Below are 20022 nucleotides of genomic sequence, written 5' to 3'. Positions count from 1 at the left end.
GATGGCTGACTTTTTTTTTTCCTAGCATAGTACATACAAGTGGACAAAATTGGTGGCACCCCACTGTCAATTAAATAAAATATAATGACAAAAAAAAGACAAAAAGACTAAATGACAGTAAGATTAACCACTGAACAATCAAATATTGTTATTGTTGTTATTGTTAGAATTACATTACGTTTCAAAGAAACAAACACACGGGGCAGGCTTGGACAAAAATGATAGCTCCCCCATAGAAGATTGAAAATAATTTGACTTCATGTGTTCAACCAAGGCTTGTCCTCTAACATCACAGATGCCTCCAAATACTGTAATAAGTCAGTCGGCCCGTTTAAAGGGTGACAAGAAGTGATGGTGCTTTCTTGGTGACATGGTGGGCGTCACACTTAACATGCACTGGTGGAAGCGAAGGAGGGAGTTGTCTCAAGAGAAGAAAATGATTGACAAGCATGTTAAAGGTAAAGGCAAGCAGCTTGATGTTCCTCTGACCACAGTTGCACAGACCTTCTGGACTAGTGCTATCCTTCCTGGGCGTGGCCACAGGAGGAAAATTGATGACAAATTTGAGGAGGGGGGCGGGGGGATAACAAAATAGCCTGGAAGAGCATCCAAATTAATTAAGTATGAACTCCAAGGTCTAGGTTCAACAGTGTCAGATCACAGCATCTGTCTTTGAAACACAGTTCATAGGGGACAACCCAAGAGCACACCACTCGGTCTATTCTGTAATTTCACCTTAACGCAGAATACTGCTAACGTTTATCGAATATTGGGAATAACGTTTATCGAATATCGCAAAATTGGGGGGGGGGGGTCCCCCCCCAATTTTGCTGCTGCAAATTTCCCCAGTGCGGGACAAGTAAAGGTTATCTTATCTTATCTTATCTTATGGGCTGATATTCTCTTTGAAGCATGTAAAGCACTTTTTGAGTTCTTTCTGTCAGAAGTGCTTCATAAGTAATGACCAACTATTCATTTAGGTTAATGAGGTCTGGGGAATATTTGAGGGGTCATGACCTAGAAAATTGAACTGAAATCAGAACATAATCTGCATATCCACATTTCCCAAACTCTGCAGTTATATTATTTTTTTGGAACGTAGCGCTGAACTATTTCAGAGGGGAAATGTGTGCTTGCACTTATATGCCCGTGCATGCGTGCCTGTGCCGTGTCACACTTTCCCTACAAGGGTAAAACAGGAATAACTAGAGATGGGAGATTCATTTCAAGCCATGAGCTCATGAGAGCCGAGCTGTCAGATTACACCACTGCATTGCCACCATTGATGGGATTTGTTGCCCAGCAGCTGCAAGGATAGCAACACACTGTTAAAATTCACTACAGCTCATGTAGGGATGGGAAACAAAATATTTGAGGAACTTAACATGTTCGGGATGTTGCTGCTCTGTATATTTGTGAGCTCAGATATGAGGTTTAAGGCACGGTGGTGTATGGTAGAGAGAAACACCACTGGCTTGATTACACAATGCAAGCCGGTGACATCGCGACTCACACGTGCATGTCACTCCAAGGCCGCCTGCGTTGTTCAACAACTTGATCATGAGCCCGTTTATACATTATATACTGGCAACCGCTGTGTCTTAAACATTGGGCGTAAATCCCCCTCATAAGATGCTCAGCCACATCTCATTTCAAATTTAGGAAATACAGAATAGTGAGTTCTATTCCTCCAAAAAATGCTCCATTCCCTCAAATGTAAGCAGGTTTATGACGATATTGGCTGGGAAGCAAACATAAGTGGCCGAAACAGCCAGATCAATGGAAAACAATCTTAATACAAGAGCTGCAAGCAGCTATAAACTACGTCTTGGGCTGTCACATGTCCCGCCAACTCTTGGTAAAATGTTCAACCGGGGTTGTTTGTTTAAAAATTGTTGAGGGCGCGACTAAGCGATGGGGGCGGGGGGGGGGGGTGCTTTTTTAACTGCAAAATGAACTCATGAAAGAGTGATTACTTGGCCAAGAGTGTCATGTGTGTGACAAGTTTCAAATGTTTTCATGTCATTTTTCTTGGCGAACAAGTGTGTCACAAATGGCAACAACAATGTTGAATGAAATAACATTTTTTGTTGATCATTTTGAATCATACAATCGGGGCTGGTTCATTAAAAATTTCCAAGGGGGGGCGACTGAGTCATTTTGTAAAAAACGCACATTTTCCCACAGTTTCAAGACAAGCGGATACAATCTCTGAGGTTTTTTTTTAAACTTTGTTTGAAATTTTAAAAGGCCAAAAATGGATCCAAATTCATAAGAAAGTGGCAAACTTTCTGTTAGCTTTAGCATATGGCTCCAAGAGACTTTTTTGTAGGCTGTTAGATATACCTCCAAAATTTCATTGATCTTCATGACACACGTACAACCAGGGCTGCTCTACCCCCCCAAAAAAATTGTAGGGGGCATTGTCCTATCGCGTAGCCGTGGCAACAGCTTTTCACACAAATCCACAAACTTCGTGTTGCAACTAGATGAAATAATAACAATAATAATTATAATAATAATAATAATACTTTCGACAAGAACAATAGAGACATCACAACGATCATTGCTCAGGGCCTAAAAAATCAGCAAGGGCTACCATCCTTCTAATAATGCTACAGGCAAGGTCAGATTTCAAGAGTGGTTGATACATGATCTCAGTCTTTTAAGCTACAATAAGTAACCCATTACATGCCGAAGTAAATGGTCAACAGTCAGGGTGTTCAGTAATCAGCCCCTCAACGCGAGTGCGACATAAATGGGGGAAAAAAAATAAAATTAAAAAAACAACATGAATAAAAAATAAAGTCATCTCCATTCATTGGTCTCCCCTGTTCTCTTCAGTTGCCTTCATGCGGCTGATGCTAAAAAATGACAATGTAATTTCTGCTCCATTTATTTCCCACGCCGTGGCCAAGCGTTCCAATTCATTGGCTGAGTCCGTGCAGACTCCCCGCCCTTGCCTCCCATGCTGAGCTAATATTGTACTTAAATCTCATGCTCCGATTGTCCTGGACCAATACTGTATAGTACAAATTGAAAGGCCACGTAATTATAATGGCACCCTGTGTCCACACAGATCACCCTTTGAACTGCTCAAATGTTTACAGCGGAAGAGGGCCAAATATAAAACAACCCCATCTCCAACCCACCAGCCAGGCCTGCGCACTGTACTGAAGACAGGCGACACACACATGACCACAAGTAGTGCAGTGACCTCTAAACCCAGACATAATTGTACTACTTTCTGTGACCTTTCTATTCATATGTTAAGCATACTAGCATACAGGTACCCCCCAACGCACACCCACACACTCTTTCAAAATACATAGTAATCAATTAATGTTAATAATGACAATTTAATAATGAAAACACTAAAGTAATCAACACACCTTGATGGCTTGGTGAAGTGTGATTGGTTGACTGTTGGAAGACCGGGCCAATGAGGTTCGCCTGTCTGTGATTGGTGGACCGATCTAAATTGTCCTGCTGATGGAGACAAAAATCAGGGCAGAAAGGCAAAGTCAGATCAAAAGGGATTTCATTAAGACAGTAAAACACTCAATAGCGGCCTGCATCTTTCAGAAAATAACAGCCATAATTAAAATATGATTTAAAAACAAAGTTTATCAGAGTATTAGGGGATTTAATGATAAAAAAGATAATACTTTTGTAAAGTACATCCATCCATCCATCCATCATCTACCGCTTATCCGGGGCCGGGTCGCGGGGGCAACAGCTTTAGCAGGGAAGCCCAGACTTCCCTCTCCTTAGCTACTTCTTCCAGCTCTCCCCGGGGGATCCCGAGGCGTTCACAGGCCAGCTGGGTGACATAGTCTCTCCAGCGTGTCCTGGGTCTTCCTCGGGGTCTCCTCCCGGTGGGACATGACCGGAACACCTCACCGGGGAGGCGCTCAGGAGGCATCCGAATCAGATGCCCAAGCCACCTCATCTGGCTCCTCTCGATGTGGAGGAGAAGCGAGTCGACTCTGAGCCCCTCCCGGATGACTGAGCTTCTCACCTTATCTCTAAGGGAGAGCCCGGACACCCTGCGGAGAAAACTCATTTCAGCCGCTTGTATCCGGGATCTCGTTCTTTCGGTCACGACCCATAGCTCGTGACCATAGGTGAGGGTTGGGACGTAGATCGACCAGTAAATTGAGAGCTTCGCCCTTTGGCTCCACTCCACCCTTTTCCGACTGAGGACCATGGTTTCAGATTTGGAGGTGCTGATTTTCATCCCAACCGCTTCACACTCGGCTGCGAAACGCTCCAGTGAGAGTTGGAGAGCCCCGTTTGAAGGAGCCAACACCACCACATCATCTGCAAAAAGCAGGGATGTAATACTGAGGCCCACAAAACGGACCCCCTCAACGCTTCGGCTGCGCCTAGAAATTCTGTCCATAAAGGTTATGAACAGAATCGGCGACAAAGGGCAGCCTTGGCGGAGTCCTACCCCCACTGGAAACGATTCCGACTTACTGCCGGCAATGCGAACCAAACTCTGACATCGGTGGTATAGTGACCGAACAGCCCGTATCAGGGGGTTCGGTACCCCATACCCACGAAGCACCCCCCACAGAACTCCCCGAGGGAGACGGTCAAACGCCTTCTCCAAGTCTACAAAACACATGTAGACTGGTTGGGCGAATTCCCACATACCCTCAAGGACCCTGTTAAGGGTGTAGAGCTGGTCCACTGTTCCACGGCCGGGACGAAAACCACACTGCTCCTCCTCAATCTGAGGCTCGACTTCCTGACGGACCCTCCTCTCCAGCACCCCTGAATAGACCTTACCAGGGAGGCTGAGGAGTGTGATCCCTCTGTAGTTCGAACACACCCTCCGGTCCCCCTTTTTAAAAAGAGGGACTACCACCCCGGTCTGCCAATCCAGAGGCACTCTCCCTGTTGACCACGCGATGTTGCAGAGGCGTGTCAACCAGGACAGCCCCACAACATCCAGAGCCTTGAGGAACTCCGGGCGGATCTCATCCACCCCTGGGGCCTTGCCACCGAGGAGCTTTTTAACCACATCGGTGACTTCAACCACAGAGATAGGAGAGCCCGCCTCAGAGTCCCCAGGCTCTGCTTCCTCCAAGGAAGGCGTGTTGGTGGAGTTGAGGAGGTCTTCGAAGTACTCTGCCCACCGGTTCACAACGTCCCGAGTCGAAGTCAGCAGCGCCCCATCCCCACTGTACACAGTGTTAGTGGTGCACTGCTTCCCCCTCCTGAGACTTCGGATGGTGGACCAGAATTTCCTCGAAGCCGTCCGGAAGTCGGCTTCCATGGCCTCACCAAATTCTTCCCACGCTCGGGTTTTTGCCTCGGCGACCACCGAAGCCGCGGTCCGCTTGGCCAGTCGATACCCGTCAGCTGCCTCTGGGGTCCCACAGGCCATAAAGGCTCGATAGGACTCCTTCTTCAGCTTGACGGCATCCCTTACTGCTGGTGTCCACCAGCGAGTACGGGGGTTGCCGCCACGACAGGCACCAACCACCTTACGGCCACAACTCAGATTGGCAGCCTCAACAATCGAGGCACGGAACATGGTCCACTCGGACTCAATGTCCCCCGTCTCCCCCGGAACATGGGAAAAGCTCTGTCGGAGGTGGGAGTTGAAACTCCTTCCGACAGGGGATTCCGCCAGACGCTCCCAACAAACCCTCACTATACGTTTGGGTCTGCCAGGACAGACCGGCATCTTCCCCCACCATCGGAGCCTACTCACCACCAGGTGGTGATCAGTTGACAGCTCCGCCCCTCTCTTCACCCGAGTGTCCAGAACATGCGGCCGCAAATCCGATGACACAACTACAAAGTCGATCATCGAACTGCGGCCTAGGGTGTCCTGGTGCCAAGTGCACATATGGACACCCTTATGTTTGAACAAGGTGTTCGTTATGGACAATCCGTGACGAGCACAGAAGTCCAATAACAAAACACCACTCGGGTTTTGATCGGGGGGGGGGGGCCGTTCCTCCCAATCACGCCCCTCCAGGTATCACTGTCATTGCCCACGTGAGCATTGAAGTCCCACAGCAGAACAATGGAGTCCCCAGCAGGAGTACTCTCCAGCACACCCTCCAAGGACTCCAAAAAGGGTGGGTATGCTGAGCTGCTGTTTGGTGCATATGCACAAACAACAGTCAGGACCCGTCCACCCACCCGAAGGCGGAGGGAGGCAACCCTGTCGTCTACCGGTGTGAACCCCAATGTACAGGCACTGAGCCGGGGGGCAATGAGTATGCCCACACCTGCTCTGCGCCTCTCACCGTGAGCAACTCCAGAGTGGAAGAGAGTCCAACCCCTCTCGAGAGAACTGGTACCAGAACCCAGGCTGTGTGTGGAGGCAAGTCCGACTATATCCAGTCGGAAATTCTCTGCCTCACACACCAGCTCGGGCTCCTTCCCTGCCAGAGAGGTGACATTCCATGTCCCAAGAGCTAGCTTCTGCAGCCGAGGATCGGACCGCCAGGGTCCCCGCCTTTGGCTGCCGCCCAGCTCACATTGCACCCGACTCCTTTGGCCCCTCTCATGGGTGGTGAGCCCATGGGAAGGGGGACCCACGTTGCCTCTTCAGGCTGTGCCCGGCTGGACCCCATGGGTGTAAGCCCGGCAACCAGGCGCCTGCCAACGAGCCCCACCTCCAGGCCTGGCTCCAGAGGGGGTCCCCGGTGACCCGCGTCCGGGCAAGGGAAACCTAGATCCATTTATTTTTATCATCATTGGGGTCTTTTGAGCCGTGCTTTGTCTGGCCCCTCACCTAGAACCTGTTTGCCATGGGTGACCCTGCCAGGGGCATAAAGCCCCAGACAACTTAGCTTCTAGGATCATTGGGACACACAAACCCCTCCACCATGGTAAGGTGACGACTCACGGAGGGGTTGTAAAGTACAAGGCCACAGAATAAGACTAAAATGGTAGTGTAGTTACAAAAAAAGGCAGACTGTGTGATAATGGAAATAGTTATTATTTATTTATAAATGTATTCATTTATATATTTCATTTGAGGTAAAATACCGTAATAAAGTAACAAAGTAGAACATTTTTGGTTATGTTACAGCTCTTCTCAGTTTCGTTTTTTCTCTAAATGTTCCTTTTTTTTCTTTGCAGCACACCCTTAATATATCTTTGTACTATTGAGTCGATGATCACACATGGCATTTTTGTTCCTGTCTGCCATTATCAAATGTACAAGTGCAAGATGCAGCTGAATAATGCACAATCGATCCACTTCATTTAAGAGAACTGTCCTCTGGCAAGTCCAAATAGTGCCAATATACATGGAAATCATCAAAATCATTCACAAAATCTGTTGTTGGGAACATATGCTTTATGAAAAAATATAAAAATATACAGTAGGTAAAACTATAAATAAATACTGAATGTCAAGAAAAACAATCCAAAACATGTATGTAAACCTTCGATCATCTAACAATATTATGTTCGGGAAATACATTCCAAGCATTTCAAACACTGCTTCATCTCAGATACTGAATGCGAACAAGTATTATTTACTGTAATTCTTGACGCACGACTGAAATACAGTAATGAAGGAAAGAATTTATGGACTTAATTTGGATTTGTTTTTAATATAACCACACCAGGGAGAGCCCCATTGATTGGGAATGCATTTACTGTTTAGACAGGACCTAACAAGAGGAGGAACGGAATGTCCCTGGACTGAAGGCTGATGATGGCAGACACAGTCTTCCACAGCACACCTCCTCCAAAACTACAGCTTGGTAAATGCAAGCCTGTCAATTTCTGCTGGTCCCAATGAGAGAATAAATGGAACATTTCCACAAGACAATATAGCCCATGAGATAATTAAGACCCCCAGTAATGTTTTTAATCACAATGAAGCAGGCTCAGGTCGTACAAGTCTTACAAGGCAAAGGCTATTATTAGTCAGTCTGCCGGCTTCTGGTGAGGTGCCCATTATAAAATACAGTGTATCCTTATTCAAAGAATCAGGCTCCAGTGACCTATGCTTTGCCCCTGTGGCATGCACGCAGAGTACAAGATCCCATTGGTCACAGAAGGACTTGAATGTTTTTGGACAGACTTCATGTTGTACTTCCTTGCGGCGGACTTCACATTATATTTCAAGTAATGTAGAATTGAGACAAATATTACTTAATGAGCAATGAATAGAACGCAAGAAAATGGGTCCAAATTCATCATTTCCTCTGGCCTTGTGGCTTGAACACGAAATGTAGAGAGTCTCTGTTGCAAAAATACAAAAAATACCTTGTCCTCTCGTTGGGACAGTCTGTTTCTTCCTTGACATTATACACACACGCACACGCACACGCACACGCACACGCACACACACGCACACGCACACGCACACGCACACACACACACACACACACGCACACACACACACACACACACACGCGCACACACACACACCTCCAGCGAGTGAGGCAAGTCCTAAGAAGCCAGCTCAATGGCAAGAATAAGAAACGGGCAATAAACAGCTATGCCCTGCCAGTGATCAGATACCCTGCAGGAATAATAAGGTGGCCAAAGGAAGAGATTCAGACCACGGACGTTAAGACCCGAAAGCTCCTAACCATGTATGGAGGGTTCCATTCCAAATCCAGCACCCTGAGACTGTACGCAAGCCGAAAGGAAGGACGGGGGGACTAGTGAGTGTGAGAGCCACTGTCCAGGATGAAACATGCAAGCTCCATGAATACATCAAGGAGAAGGGTTCAAGGGATGACGTACTCAGAGAATGTCTCAGACAATGGGGAACAGAAGATGAGGCGCTGGAAGAGGGACCATCATGGGAGGACAAGCCCCTACACGGGATGTACCACCGGACCATAACTGAAGTGGCTGATCTCAAGAAGTCCTATCAGTGGCTAGAGAGGGCTGGCCTGAAGGACAGCACAGAGGCACTCATCCTGGCTGCTCAGGAGCAGGCCTTGAGCACCAGAGCCATCGAGGCCCAGATATACCACACCAGACAAGACCCAAGGTGTAGGTTGTGCAAAGAGGCACCTGAGACGATCCAACACATAACTGCAGGGTGTAAGATGCTGGCAGGGAAAGCCTACATGGAACGTCATAACCAGGTGGCTGGCATAGTCTACCGAAACATCTGTGCGGAGTATGGACTGGAAACCCCAAGGTCAAAATGGGAAACACCTCCGAAGGTGGTGGAGAATGACAGAGCGAAGATCCTGTGGGACTTCCAGATCCAGACTGACAAGATGGTAATGGAGAACCAACCAGATATCGTGATCATAGATAAAGGGCAGAGGAAAGCCGTTGTGGTGGATGTAGCGGTCCCAAGTGATGGAAACATCAGGAAGAAGGAACATGAGAAACTCGAGAAATACCAAGGGCTCAGGGAGGAGCTGGAGAGAGCCTGGAAGGTAAAGGTGACAGTCGTGCCTGTGGTGGTCGGAGCACTTGGGGCAGTGACCCCCAAACTAGATGAGTGGTTGCAACAGATCCCGGGAACAACATCTGACATCTCAGTCCAGAAATGTGCAGTGCTGGGAACAGCAAGGATATTGCGCAGAACCCTCAAGCTTCCTGGCCTCTGGTAGAGGACCCGAGCTGAATGAGGGACGGACACCACCCGAGGGGTGAGATGAGGATTATTATATGTATATTTACAGTATAATGTACTGTATTTGTAGCCTAAAAATCCGGTCACCGTTTTTTCGTTGTAGCACATCATAAGGGCCAACACGCCTGTATGACAAAGTTTTTCGCAGCCCGCAAGGTGGCGCTCACAGCCCACACTTAGGCCCCAAGGTTAAGAATCCCATGTATCAGTGAAATACAGAGATCAAGCCCTGAGTATTGCATATTTGTAAATTTAATAGTATATCTTCGACTCCATGGGTTTCCCACACTTAAAAAGGGAAGGATTTGAAATTTTGTTCTGGCTTCATGATTTCACTCTGGTGGTGGATTTATTGACCGGTAGGCTCTTCCATCTTTGCCTTTTTCCCCATGCGTTTGAGTTCAATGATTCGGAATACACTTTTACTATCCTGCTACTATTAGCTGCTCTGCAAAGACACTGAACAAAGTTCATACGGGGGGAAAAAAACTGAAATGGGCATTCAACAATAGTTTAATTGCTGACTAAAGGGAGGGTGTTGATCTACATTTGTGTTCTCAACACTCGCTCACTCTTCATACCTTGTTTCGACATCAAAAGGCTTCCTTGAAGTGCTTCAGTATCAACAAATACAAATACAAATTTCACAAGATCTTTCTGCCTGGCCTCCAGGGTGTCTGGTTATTTAAAAAAATGGAGGAGGGACACCATAAATGCCAGTAAGGAAAAGAGCAAATGTCGCCATTGCGCGCTCTTTTACCTCCAGCCATCCAGCGTTGGAATTGGACCGCAAGAGCCATCTTTGCACTCACAACCATTAATGAGAAAAGAACTCCTTGCCGACTTCGCCACGTTCGAGCAACATCACCTAACAACCCGACCGTAGCCAATCATTTGTCTCAACTTTAAGCTCCGTTGGTCAGACTGAAAGTATCGTAATGAGACTAGCATCATCGTGACGTAAAATGATAATGAAAGTCAACGGTGCTTCACCCAAATAGTCGAAATCACCATTATCGACACACACTGCCTGTCGGGGCCAGCTACCAGACTGTGACTGATTCCTTACCCTGCCATCCAAGCAGCTCTACAACAATGTTTGCCCGGTGATGCTAAAGCACAAATTCTAAAAGTGAGTGTATTCAAGTCATGGTTCAACTCCACTGAGCAAAACTAACGACTCTTTTGCACCAAATACTGAGCTTTCGTGTAGCTCTTGTCTTGAAACAAGTGTTTGCAATGTAAAGTAATACAAATCCAAGTGTAATGACAAGAAGTCATTGAACATGATTGTTAATCTTTAGTCCCAATTTATCACACTGTTGATCCATTTCTTAAGTCGAGGAAGCAGGGTGCGACACAAAGCCTTTTTGGATGGTGATCCTGCACCTCGCACATGTACATCTGATTGTGACAGACAGTAACAAATAGGCCACGTGTGATCATAGACTCAATAGTAGAAGGAGATATTTAGGGTGTGATGCAAAGAAAAAAGCAACTTATGCTCGTTGTAGCGGCCCTGCCAGAACCAACGCTGGCCCTTCTTACTATACTTATTGAAATTCATAATTACGCACAGGATGTTGGCCTCCCATTCCATGAAGTACAAAAGTGTTTGGCCAAAATGCACGCAAGTATGTAGCGTCAGTTGGCGATGAAGGCAGTCCCCTTAAAAGAAATATCCATATTCACCAGTTCCAAATAAAAAAAAAAAAGTGATTTTAAAAGAAATATCCATACTCGTCACTTGCAAATAAATAAATATTGTGTTTTAAAAGAATACTTAACAACATTTTGAATTTCTAAAACCAATCTAAAGTGTTGTAAAGATGTTTTGCCACTTGTTTAAAAAGTGGTCCAAGTGTTTGCACGCTTGGACCACATGCTTTGTTTATTATAGGCTTTGTCTCTGCATTTCGAAAAACGTTATTTCATTTGGATTCAAAAGTTGAAACATTTTATATAAATGTATACGGAATCTGATCATTTATTTACACGGCCCTGTTGCCATCTTCTCAGCCCCCCCCACCCCCCCCCCCCCCGCAGCTCAACTCACAAGTTCCGAACTTGAATACAAGATAAGCAAACGGCTGCATCTCCCATTGTGCCCCACAGCGCCCTGTCAAAGTTCACTGAGATGTGGGGAGAGGCGATGCAACAAATATATGTAATCATTTTCAAACTCATTCAGTCATTTTAAACCCAACCTTAGAACGTGTTTGACAAGTCAAACCCATTAAACCTCAAATACACTTTCTCAATCACAGCCTGTATAAGTTGCAACACATTCACACTTATTAATTTGTACTGAAATTAAGAAAAGTTCCAAGTTTATTTTCATTTTGGTCTGAAATTACTGGATAATGAGGTGGGATAAATTTCATAAACTCTGTCTGGGTTTCCCGAACTCATCCGCACAATTACGTCCTATAGTCTAGTTAAGTTATTATTTTGTTTTGGGGACTTTGAAAAATATTGAATGAGGGGAAAACCCCTTAACTAAAGCAAGAGAACATCTCACAATGACGGAACAATCAATCTTGCAATTTACCGGATAATTGGGATGATGCAGGAAGTAATCAGGACATCCAGCCACAGCCATGTTTTTGAGTTGTTCACTTCTTTTGTATAATCTATTCGGTTGGATCAGTCCTGCTGGAAGACGGACCTGCAGAAAAAATTGGTTCACATTAATTTGAGTATTAAAGAAAGAGAGAAAGAAAGAATAAGAAAGAAAAAGAAAGAAAAACAAAAAGAAGAAAGGGTGAAGCAGATGAAGTATAGTAAGAGAAGTACACAAAACTAAAGTTTGAATTATATTCAACGTAATGCAAAGGTGTCAAATTCAAGGCCCAGGGGCCAGATCTGACCCATCACATATTTTTATGTGGCCTGCGACAGCAAATCAAACATGTCAATTTCCGTGACACTGGCTAAAATCTATACAAAATTTCTCAAATTCTCAGATGTAATAAATAAGACATTGTAAGCATTTTCTTGTCACCAAACCTCTCATTACAATCACATAAACAGTCGTTGATTAAACTGCTTTTCATGACTTCTTTACAGAGTTTCGGTAACAGCAGCTTTCCACGGGAAACGGTAGCTAAAATGTGGTCCGTGACAAAAATGGGTTTGACACCCCAGATGCACTGAGTCCTTACAAGACTTTAAAAGTTGCTTGCACTCTTTTAATTCTCCCTATCCTACTTACCTTTTGGTACTGCTACCACTGGGTAAACATCCCTGAATGCTAACCCAAAAATATACAGCAGGCACCTCTCCAGGTCTTAAGTTAGACCCCGGAGGTAAATTTGGAATCAAGCTGCTTCAGGCTCAATATCATGAGTGCCACTGATATGCTGCAGTTCATGACCCCTCTTGCTATTGCCAAAAATAAGGCCTGTAATTAATCCATCCGACCATCCATTTTCCGAACCGCTTGATCCTCACTAGGGTCGCGGGGGGTGCTGGAGCCTATCCCATCTGACTTCGGGCAGTGGGCGGGGGACACCCTGAATCGGTTGCCAATCAATCGCAGGGCACACAGAGACAAACAACCATCCACGCTCACATTCACACCTAGGGACAATTTGGAGCGTTCAATCAGCCTGTCAAGCATGTTTTTGGAATGTGTGAGGAAACCGGAGTACCCGGAGAAAACCCACGCAGGCCCGGTTGTGTGTGTTTCTTTTTATGAGGCTCTGCACATCTGGCCATGTATGGTATACATACGTAAGCGTGTGTGTGTCAATGAGGATGTTTATATGTGGCAGTGGATGCATGTGTAAAACAACCATTTTGAGCACTTTTATGCTATTTGAGAAGCTTTTTTATGGATTTGTACTTGACAACGGGAAGTTACTTACGTCCAGGTTGAATCACTAAAAATGCAAAATGGCAATCTTCCAATTAACTGGAACCCAAAAACACTTGTGGATGATCAAGGATGAGGAAAATCTAATCTATGTCTATATTGTACTCTTAGCAACCCCTTTTTTTTAATAAAATAAAAAACATCCTTGTCAATAGCCTTCAAATAGACAAAATGTTGACACTTTGACCTGGCCTTCCCTGCAGTGCCACAGAAATAGAACTCAATTAACAAAAACTGTCCAGCGTTTAGTGCGACTTGAAGTAGACTATCCTCATTTCCCAGATTTTTTTACCTTTTCCTCCCTTCCAAGAAATCTAGAGAACATCGGGGTTTTTTTAGAACATCCAAAATTGCTCGCAAATAATGACCAAACCATGAATGAAATCTAAACAAAGACCTTGGCAATGGTGTAGCCCCGACTGCTGAATGGGCTTCCTTGTAATGAGTGTGCATCAGTAGGTGTGTATGTGTGCGTTGCTGTGTAAATGCTTGTGTGGTCCGGCCAGCTGGCATGCAAGGACAGCTCGTCATTTACACATTATTTACAGACACACAGTTTACAACAAAAACAAAACAAATTAACATCAACCTAAACTCTCCAGGCGGTTCCTCATTAGGCGCCATGAATTACTTTGTCGAGCTGGACTTGGACTATATGTTTATTAGGAGTCAGAAGTTGCTTGGGATTGACGAAAATAAGCCTCGATAGCAAACATTCGAGAACGAATAACAAATACAGATTTTCCATGGCACAGCATTGGCTCAGCTCGCTCTGCTCAAGTTGTCTGTTTTCCACTTTCAAATACTAATAGAGAAAATGCAAAAATCACAATGTATCCAATGCATCAGTCAGAAAATTTAAGTATCCAATGTGGATATAAATACCTTGGGGGGGCTAAAGTGTTGATTTCTTGTCACAGCACCTCTTTATGCCAAGCCATAGTGTGGTCAGCAGATGACAGAAGAAAATGGCCTCAGCGCTCATGTGTTCCCTTTTGGAAGGGAGTGCAATATGAAAATGATTTGGAACACATGACTATGCCTATCAGTGACTCAGGTATTGAACACAAGCACACCTTTGCTGAACGTCTGCCACAATCAAAGATATTCCAGTGCACGGATTACAGCCTCCGTCTACCCTTTGATTAAATTGCTTCCAACTGAAAAGTGTCCTTAAAACTGACCTCTGACCTTGACAGTGCAATGATCCCAATGCTGCTGGATCATAGCGGAAAAAGAGACTGTGGTGTGGTGGTTCTAACCATCGGTAAGGTGATTACATCTGGTTTAACTGAACTGATTTAAATTGAGAACAGCCTACATTGCCTTCAAGGTGAATGTGCTGATACCTTCTTATGGCTCCAAATGTCTACAGCTATAACATATATAACATATAACAAGGTGATAAGCTCTGAAGGGAGAAGCCAGAGGCTAAGTCTAGGACCATCAGACATCTCCGCTATTTTAAGTAAAGCCCAATTAAAACTCACTGAACTAATTTCTTACAGGGAGAGGAAGTGAATCAAAGTCTCACTTAAATAAGGATGAAACATGGGCGCAAGGATGAAATTGTCACCCGTCTTAGTGACACACTCTCGAATTGCTTTTGTTTCTGTCATTCACTTATTTGTACTTGTTCATATTAATTTCATCACTGCGAGCCCATTTTCACACGTCACTGTCTCATTAAAATATCACAATCATTAATATAATGAATTTTTCATATTAGACATTTTACGCAAGTTCAGCCATTTACAGTTTTAATAAATTCAATGCTGCATAAACTTAGTGTGTATACAAGAATGCTGTCTTTTGCAAACTTATCTATGGAAATGTCACACAATGTACTGCTTGGAAACTCCGTTAAAAATCATTTTGGTTAAAGTGGTAATGAATTTTGCATGTAATTCAATAGGAGCTTAGCCAAAATCACGAGGCTCTGACCATCCTAATCTCTGATGTAAATTGTGGACGATGCCTCTCATCAATGAGAACTGGGTAAGTGGGGGAGCCTTTTGGTCAGACATACATCATCATCAAATAGCTAACTGGAAAATATATTGTTGCGTATGTGCATTAAATAAGCATAGTACACAAACCTTTGTTTGACTAGATTATTTTGAAGTCGCTTATCAAACACCACAGCGCCACACGGTCCACCACCACAAGGAAAATTTTCATCCAGGGCAAACCAAATAAATATATGAAAAATAAACATGTGGTATGAGTTTAAACAATGTTTATTCTTGTGATTAAGCTGATCTGACCACGTTATGACCAATTGATTCAGAAATGTACGAAATTCTAAAGGGTTCTCGTATATCATATCCCATTGTATTTTTTAATACCATCATTACTTACTTAAGGCAATACTTCCACCTATCATAAATAATAGCTTATAGCTAGTTTCCACCCCTCATTTGTGCCCATTAAAAACTCCCAGAGAGGAAAAAACTTAACCATGAATATAGAGGCCCAAGCTAAGGGCCCACATGAGTTTGTCAGCCCAATTGTTGGTCAAGGTTGCCTGTCCTGTCAACTTGTCCTTTTTTTTTTTAAAGTCATCCTGCCTTCCTCCATTTATATTTTAGTCCCTGGATTTCTTTAGTTCAGAAAGAGAAACTAACAAGCCATTTGGGCAAACATTGAAGCACCGACAAGTGAAGTTTTCGTCACTTAAGTCATTCAAATGGCAGAAGAACAAATATTAGGGAAACAGATTCACGAGGTAGAAACAAAGAAAAGAATGGTGAATTACCGCTCAAATGATATCTCTTTTGCGATAACAATAGCCCTTTTTGTTGCTTTGGGATAACGCCTCTGCATGCACTGGAGGTTTTATTATTATAAACTGAAAAAACAGCTCCAACTCAGCTGTGCAGCTGTGTCAACTTCTCTCTTTGTGTATATAATTGCAAAATGTGTTCATCTTACTCAACTTGCCTCCAGTTGATTGGACTGGACACAGCTGAACACTGGGCTGTTCAACTCTGCTCAGTCATCTTTGGAATGCACGGAACACATTTTTTCCATATCAGGTACTGGGTGTAAAAGTATGTGCGATACAGCAACCCCCCACTTCTCCTCCCTCTAGCTGCGGCAGATATAACATACAGACACACATATAGGGACAACAAGGCATTATTCACCTTCAAGAGCTGATCATGGAAGAAAATGAAGAGTCCCTTTGGGAAGGTTGTCTCGTTTTGTGTTCTATTCCAGTGAATGCAAACAAAAGAAGTTTATCCTGCAAACCAGACATTTGCGGTTCAGAAACAACAGTGACTACCCGACAAAGGAAAACAAGACTAAGGGACTATCACCTTGAGCTTACTTGCTAGGTGATGATTAATTTTAATGGAATGAAAAATCGGCATCTTTTGACCTGGCAAATCATATTACCTTTCTGCCACTCTCGGTGGAAATTTGGGAAATCCTCACTCCATTGGCTTAAGATCATTGATGGACTAGAGTACACTTTGCTTGAAATGTGCAGTTTCCGAATCATTGAATGCCCATCGTCACTCAGTCTCAGTGTAACAATTCCATTGTAAGCCAGACAGTATTATGAGTTGTATTTGAGCTTGTCTTGTCAAGCTCAGTTTTAGCTTAATTTTAGTTTTTACTCAACATTGCATAAGCACGGACAAGACTGGGGATGGATGTCTGTCAACCAATATGCAGTCATCACCTATATTTACACACACATGCAAATGCCTAAGTGGATGAAAATACACTATGAGCTATTGGTAATGTTGGTCTACCAATAGGTAAATTTTAATTTTACAGTTTTATCATTTATCCATCTTTTAATCCGCTGATCATTAAAGGGGTCGAGTGCGTGCTGGAGCCTATCCCAGCTGTCTTGGGGCATTAGGCAGGGTACACCCTGAACTGGTTGCCAGCCAATCGCCGGGCATACACAAACAACCATTCACACTCACAATCACACCTAGGGAAAATTGAGACCGTTCAATCAACCTAACGAGCATGTTTTTGGGAATGTGGGAGGACATTACCCAGAGAAAAAGGGGCGGGGGAGAAATATGCAACCTCCACACAGGAAGACTCGTGGCCGGATTCAAACTCACGGCTACTGCGCTGTGCAGATGCGCTATCCAGTCTTCCACCGTGCCATCCGGTAGTATCATCTATTCAATCAAAATTTGATTTCCAGCTGCTATTAGTACACAAAACAAGAATATGGTCCAAATAAAACCAGGATTGATGTTCTATGCAAAAAATTGATTTCCAAGGTCCAGTCCTGAATAGTTAATTCATGAAAACATTTTGATAAGTTTAGATTTCTTTTGGAAAATTGATGGGATGGAAAAGACCTCCACAGGCTCCCATCAACCTGAGTCCAGACAACTAATTCCCACTATTAACCCACACATCACCAATTTGCCACACCACTAACTCCCTTTTCTCTAAAATCCTACCCCATTCCCCATGGTTGACCTCCTCCCCTAGCCCAAATCTTGCAGCTTTTAGGCCAGAACACAAACATACCCTTAATTCAAAAAATGGCACAGATCCAAGTCAAAGTGTGCAGTCTTTTCTACAGCCCACCGATATTAATGTACTGACCGTACCACAACCCCAAGACGGGGTAGGTCGATTATTGCAGTGTTTATGTTTAAACTAGATCGACAATTCCAATGAAAATATTGGAGGGTGACTCTGGGAGTTATCCAAACTTTCTATAGCAACATGACCTGTAGGACCATGATAAATGGGTGATGAGACTACTGTACATGTGAACAGCTTAATTGCCCGTAATGTATCGTGTTCCTCTGACAACCATCAGTCGAAAGGGCCATCTTAAACACTGTACACAGTTTACAATAACTTGTAGATTGCAACACTTTAAAAACTGTGCACACTACAGCTGAACATGCATGGCTCAATATGCATTTTACTGTAATGAGATGTGAAACTGAAATGAGACTTTTCATTCCAGTAATCAGCATGTCAGCAGAGTGTGCGTTACAGACGAGTTTGCTGGTGCGAGTGTGGATGCATGTGTGTGGGCTGCCTGTTATTCCTTCTGCAATGCAACAGAGCAAGTTGAACAGAGCATCTCTGTATTCTGGTTTAATCAGCAGATTAGATGGCAGTCACTCCTCACTGGATGTGCTTGTTACACATGTTGATTAGTCATTAATTGGCAGCTTTCATTATTTGAGCGCAGCAGCGTAAAGTGGGGCTATAAGAGAGGGCCTGATGTCATGCCGGGGGAGGCTGAATAGCATCAGTCAATGAGAGAAATGTCTTTTGGAATCCTAATTGGATGCGGATTTATGGAGAACGAGTCTTATGCAATGAGCAAAATGAGTACTTTGGCCTAGGGTGCAATACTATAGTATTCTAAGTTGGAGATATTGATGACCTCAAAAGTTTAGCTGGCTTCCATTTATGTGCCCTTATTGACCCACACACAAAAGGTTAAAATACAGTTCAATCTCCATTTTAGCATCATCCAAACTGCAAGCGGCACCAACAAGTAGATAGATAGATAGAGGGAGAGAGGGAGAGAGAGAGAGAGAAAGAGAGAGAGAGAGAGAGAGACATATGTGGCCAATATGAAGGAATGGGAACCGGATTCATTTTATGCTCTTATGAATGCCACAAAAAAAAAACCCTAAAACTAAAACAAAAAAAACAGGGACAGGCATACATATTGTTCCGATGTACAATATTGTTCTCTCTCAGGTATGTATGACAAGTAACGTATTTTCCACGCTAAAAGGCATACTGGATTATTTGGCGCACCTTCAATGAATGGCCTATTTTGTATTTTTTTCATATATTGGATGCACCGGATTGTAAAACGCAATCTACAGTGCATCCACTAGATGATAAATTGTGTCGCTGGTTTATTAAACTTATTTAATAAACCAGCGACACAGTTCATTGAACCAACAGCAAGTTATAACATTGACTCGTTCACATTGAACTCTCTTGCCGCTATTCAATTTCCATGTTATATTGCATGTCTCCGGTAAGGAGCCATTTTGGGGTCGACATATTATCGTAACGACCATACACAAGGCGCACCGGATTTGAAGGCGAGCTGTAAGCTTTTAAGAAAATGGAAGACTTTTAGGTGCGCCTTTTAGTGCGGAAAACACAGTACAGTATTGTGCAAAAGGCTTGGACCACCCAGTTAGTTGGTGTGGTACAAAGCTATGGTGACCTTATAGAGTAGCTGTAAAAAGTTTACACACCCTATTTTAAATGCCTTGGTTAAATGCCAGGTTCCCCACCATTAATCTGATTTGTAGCCGATACAACTCAAACATGTTTTTAGAGAGGGGGAAGAAAAAAAGAGATAATGTGATTGAATAAGAGTGCCCAGCCTTTACAAGTGAGAATGTGGCTGTGTTTTTAAAATCATATTGAAACTCATGTTAAATGTGAGTCAGCATACACCTGCCTCAATTTAAAGCGCCTCTGATTAACTCCAAAAGAAGTTCTAATGTGAGCTTTTGCTGATATTTTATTTTACTTTCCAACAGAAGCCAGAAGGCTTTGAGCCAACACTGTTTGC

The 20022-nt window shown here is 43.9% G+C and overlaps 1 protein-coding gene across 5 annotated transcripts in view; it reads right to left on the bottom strand.

Annotated features, from left to right (window-relative positions):
- LOC127601296 (growth factor receptor-bound protein 10-like) overlaps positions 1–20022 on the bottom strand; it is a 77695-nt gene that overhangs the window by 48443 nt on the left and 9230 nt on the right. For 2 of the 5 annotated variants that reach the window (XM_052066441.1, XM_052066436.1), the window contains exons 2-3: positions 12144–12260; positions 3393–3489 (exon numbers count right to left, since the gene is read on the bottom strand). In XM_052066441.1, the coding sequence (XP_051922401.1) occupies positions 3393–3489; positions 12144–12194 (148 nt within the window). In that variant the 5' untranslated portion in view covers positions 12195–12260. Of the gene's footprint in view, positions 1–3392; positions 3490–12143; positions 12261–15562; positions 15582–16618; positions 16717–20022 lie in introns of those variants that run through there. The other 3 variants (XM_052066437.1, XM_052066439.1, XM_052066440.1) reach the window with 3 other exon arrangements.

The sequence above is a fragment of the Hippocampus zosterae genome, chromosome 5 (genome assembly GCF_025434085.1).
Source record: "Hippocampus zosterae strain Florida chromosome 5, ASM2543408v3, whole genome shotgun sequence".
NCBI classification, from domain to species: Eukaryota; Metazoa; Chordata; class Actinopteri; order Syngnathiformes; family Syngnathidae; genus Hippocampus; species Hippocampus zosterae.
The sequence above is the reverse complement of the archived record's forward strand: the minus strand, read 5'-3'. Positions and strand labels throughout refer to the sequence as shown.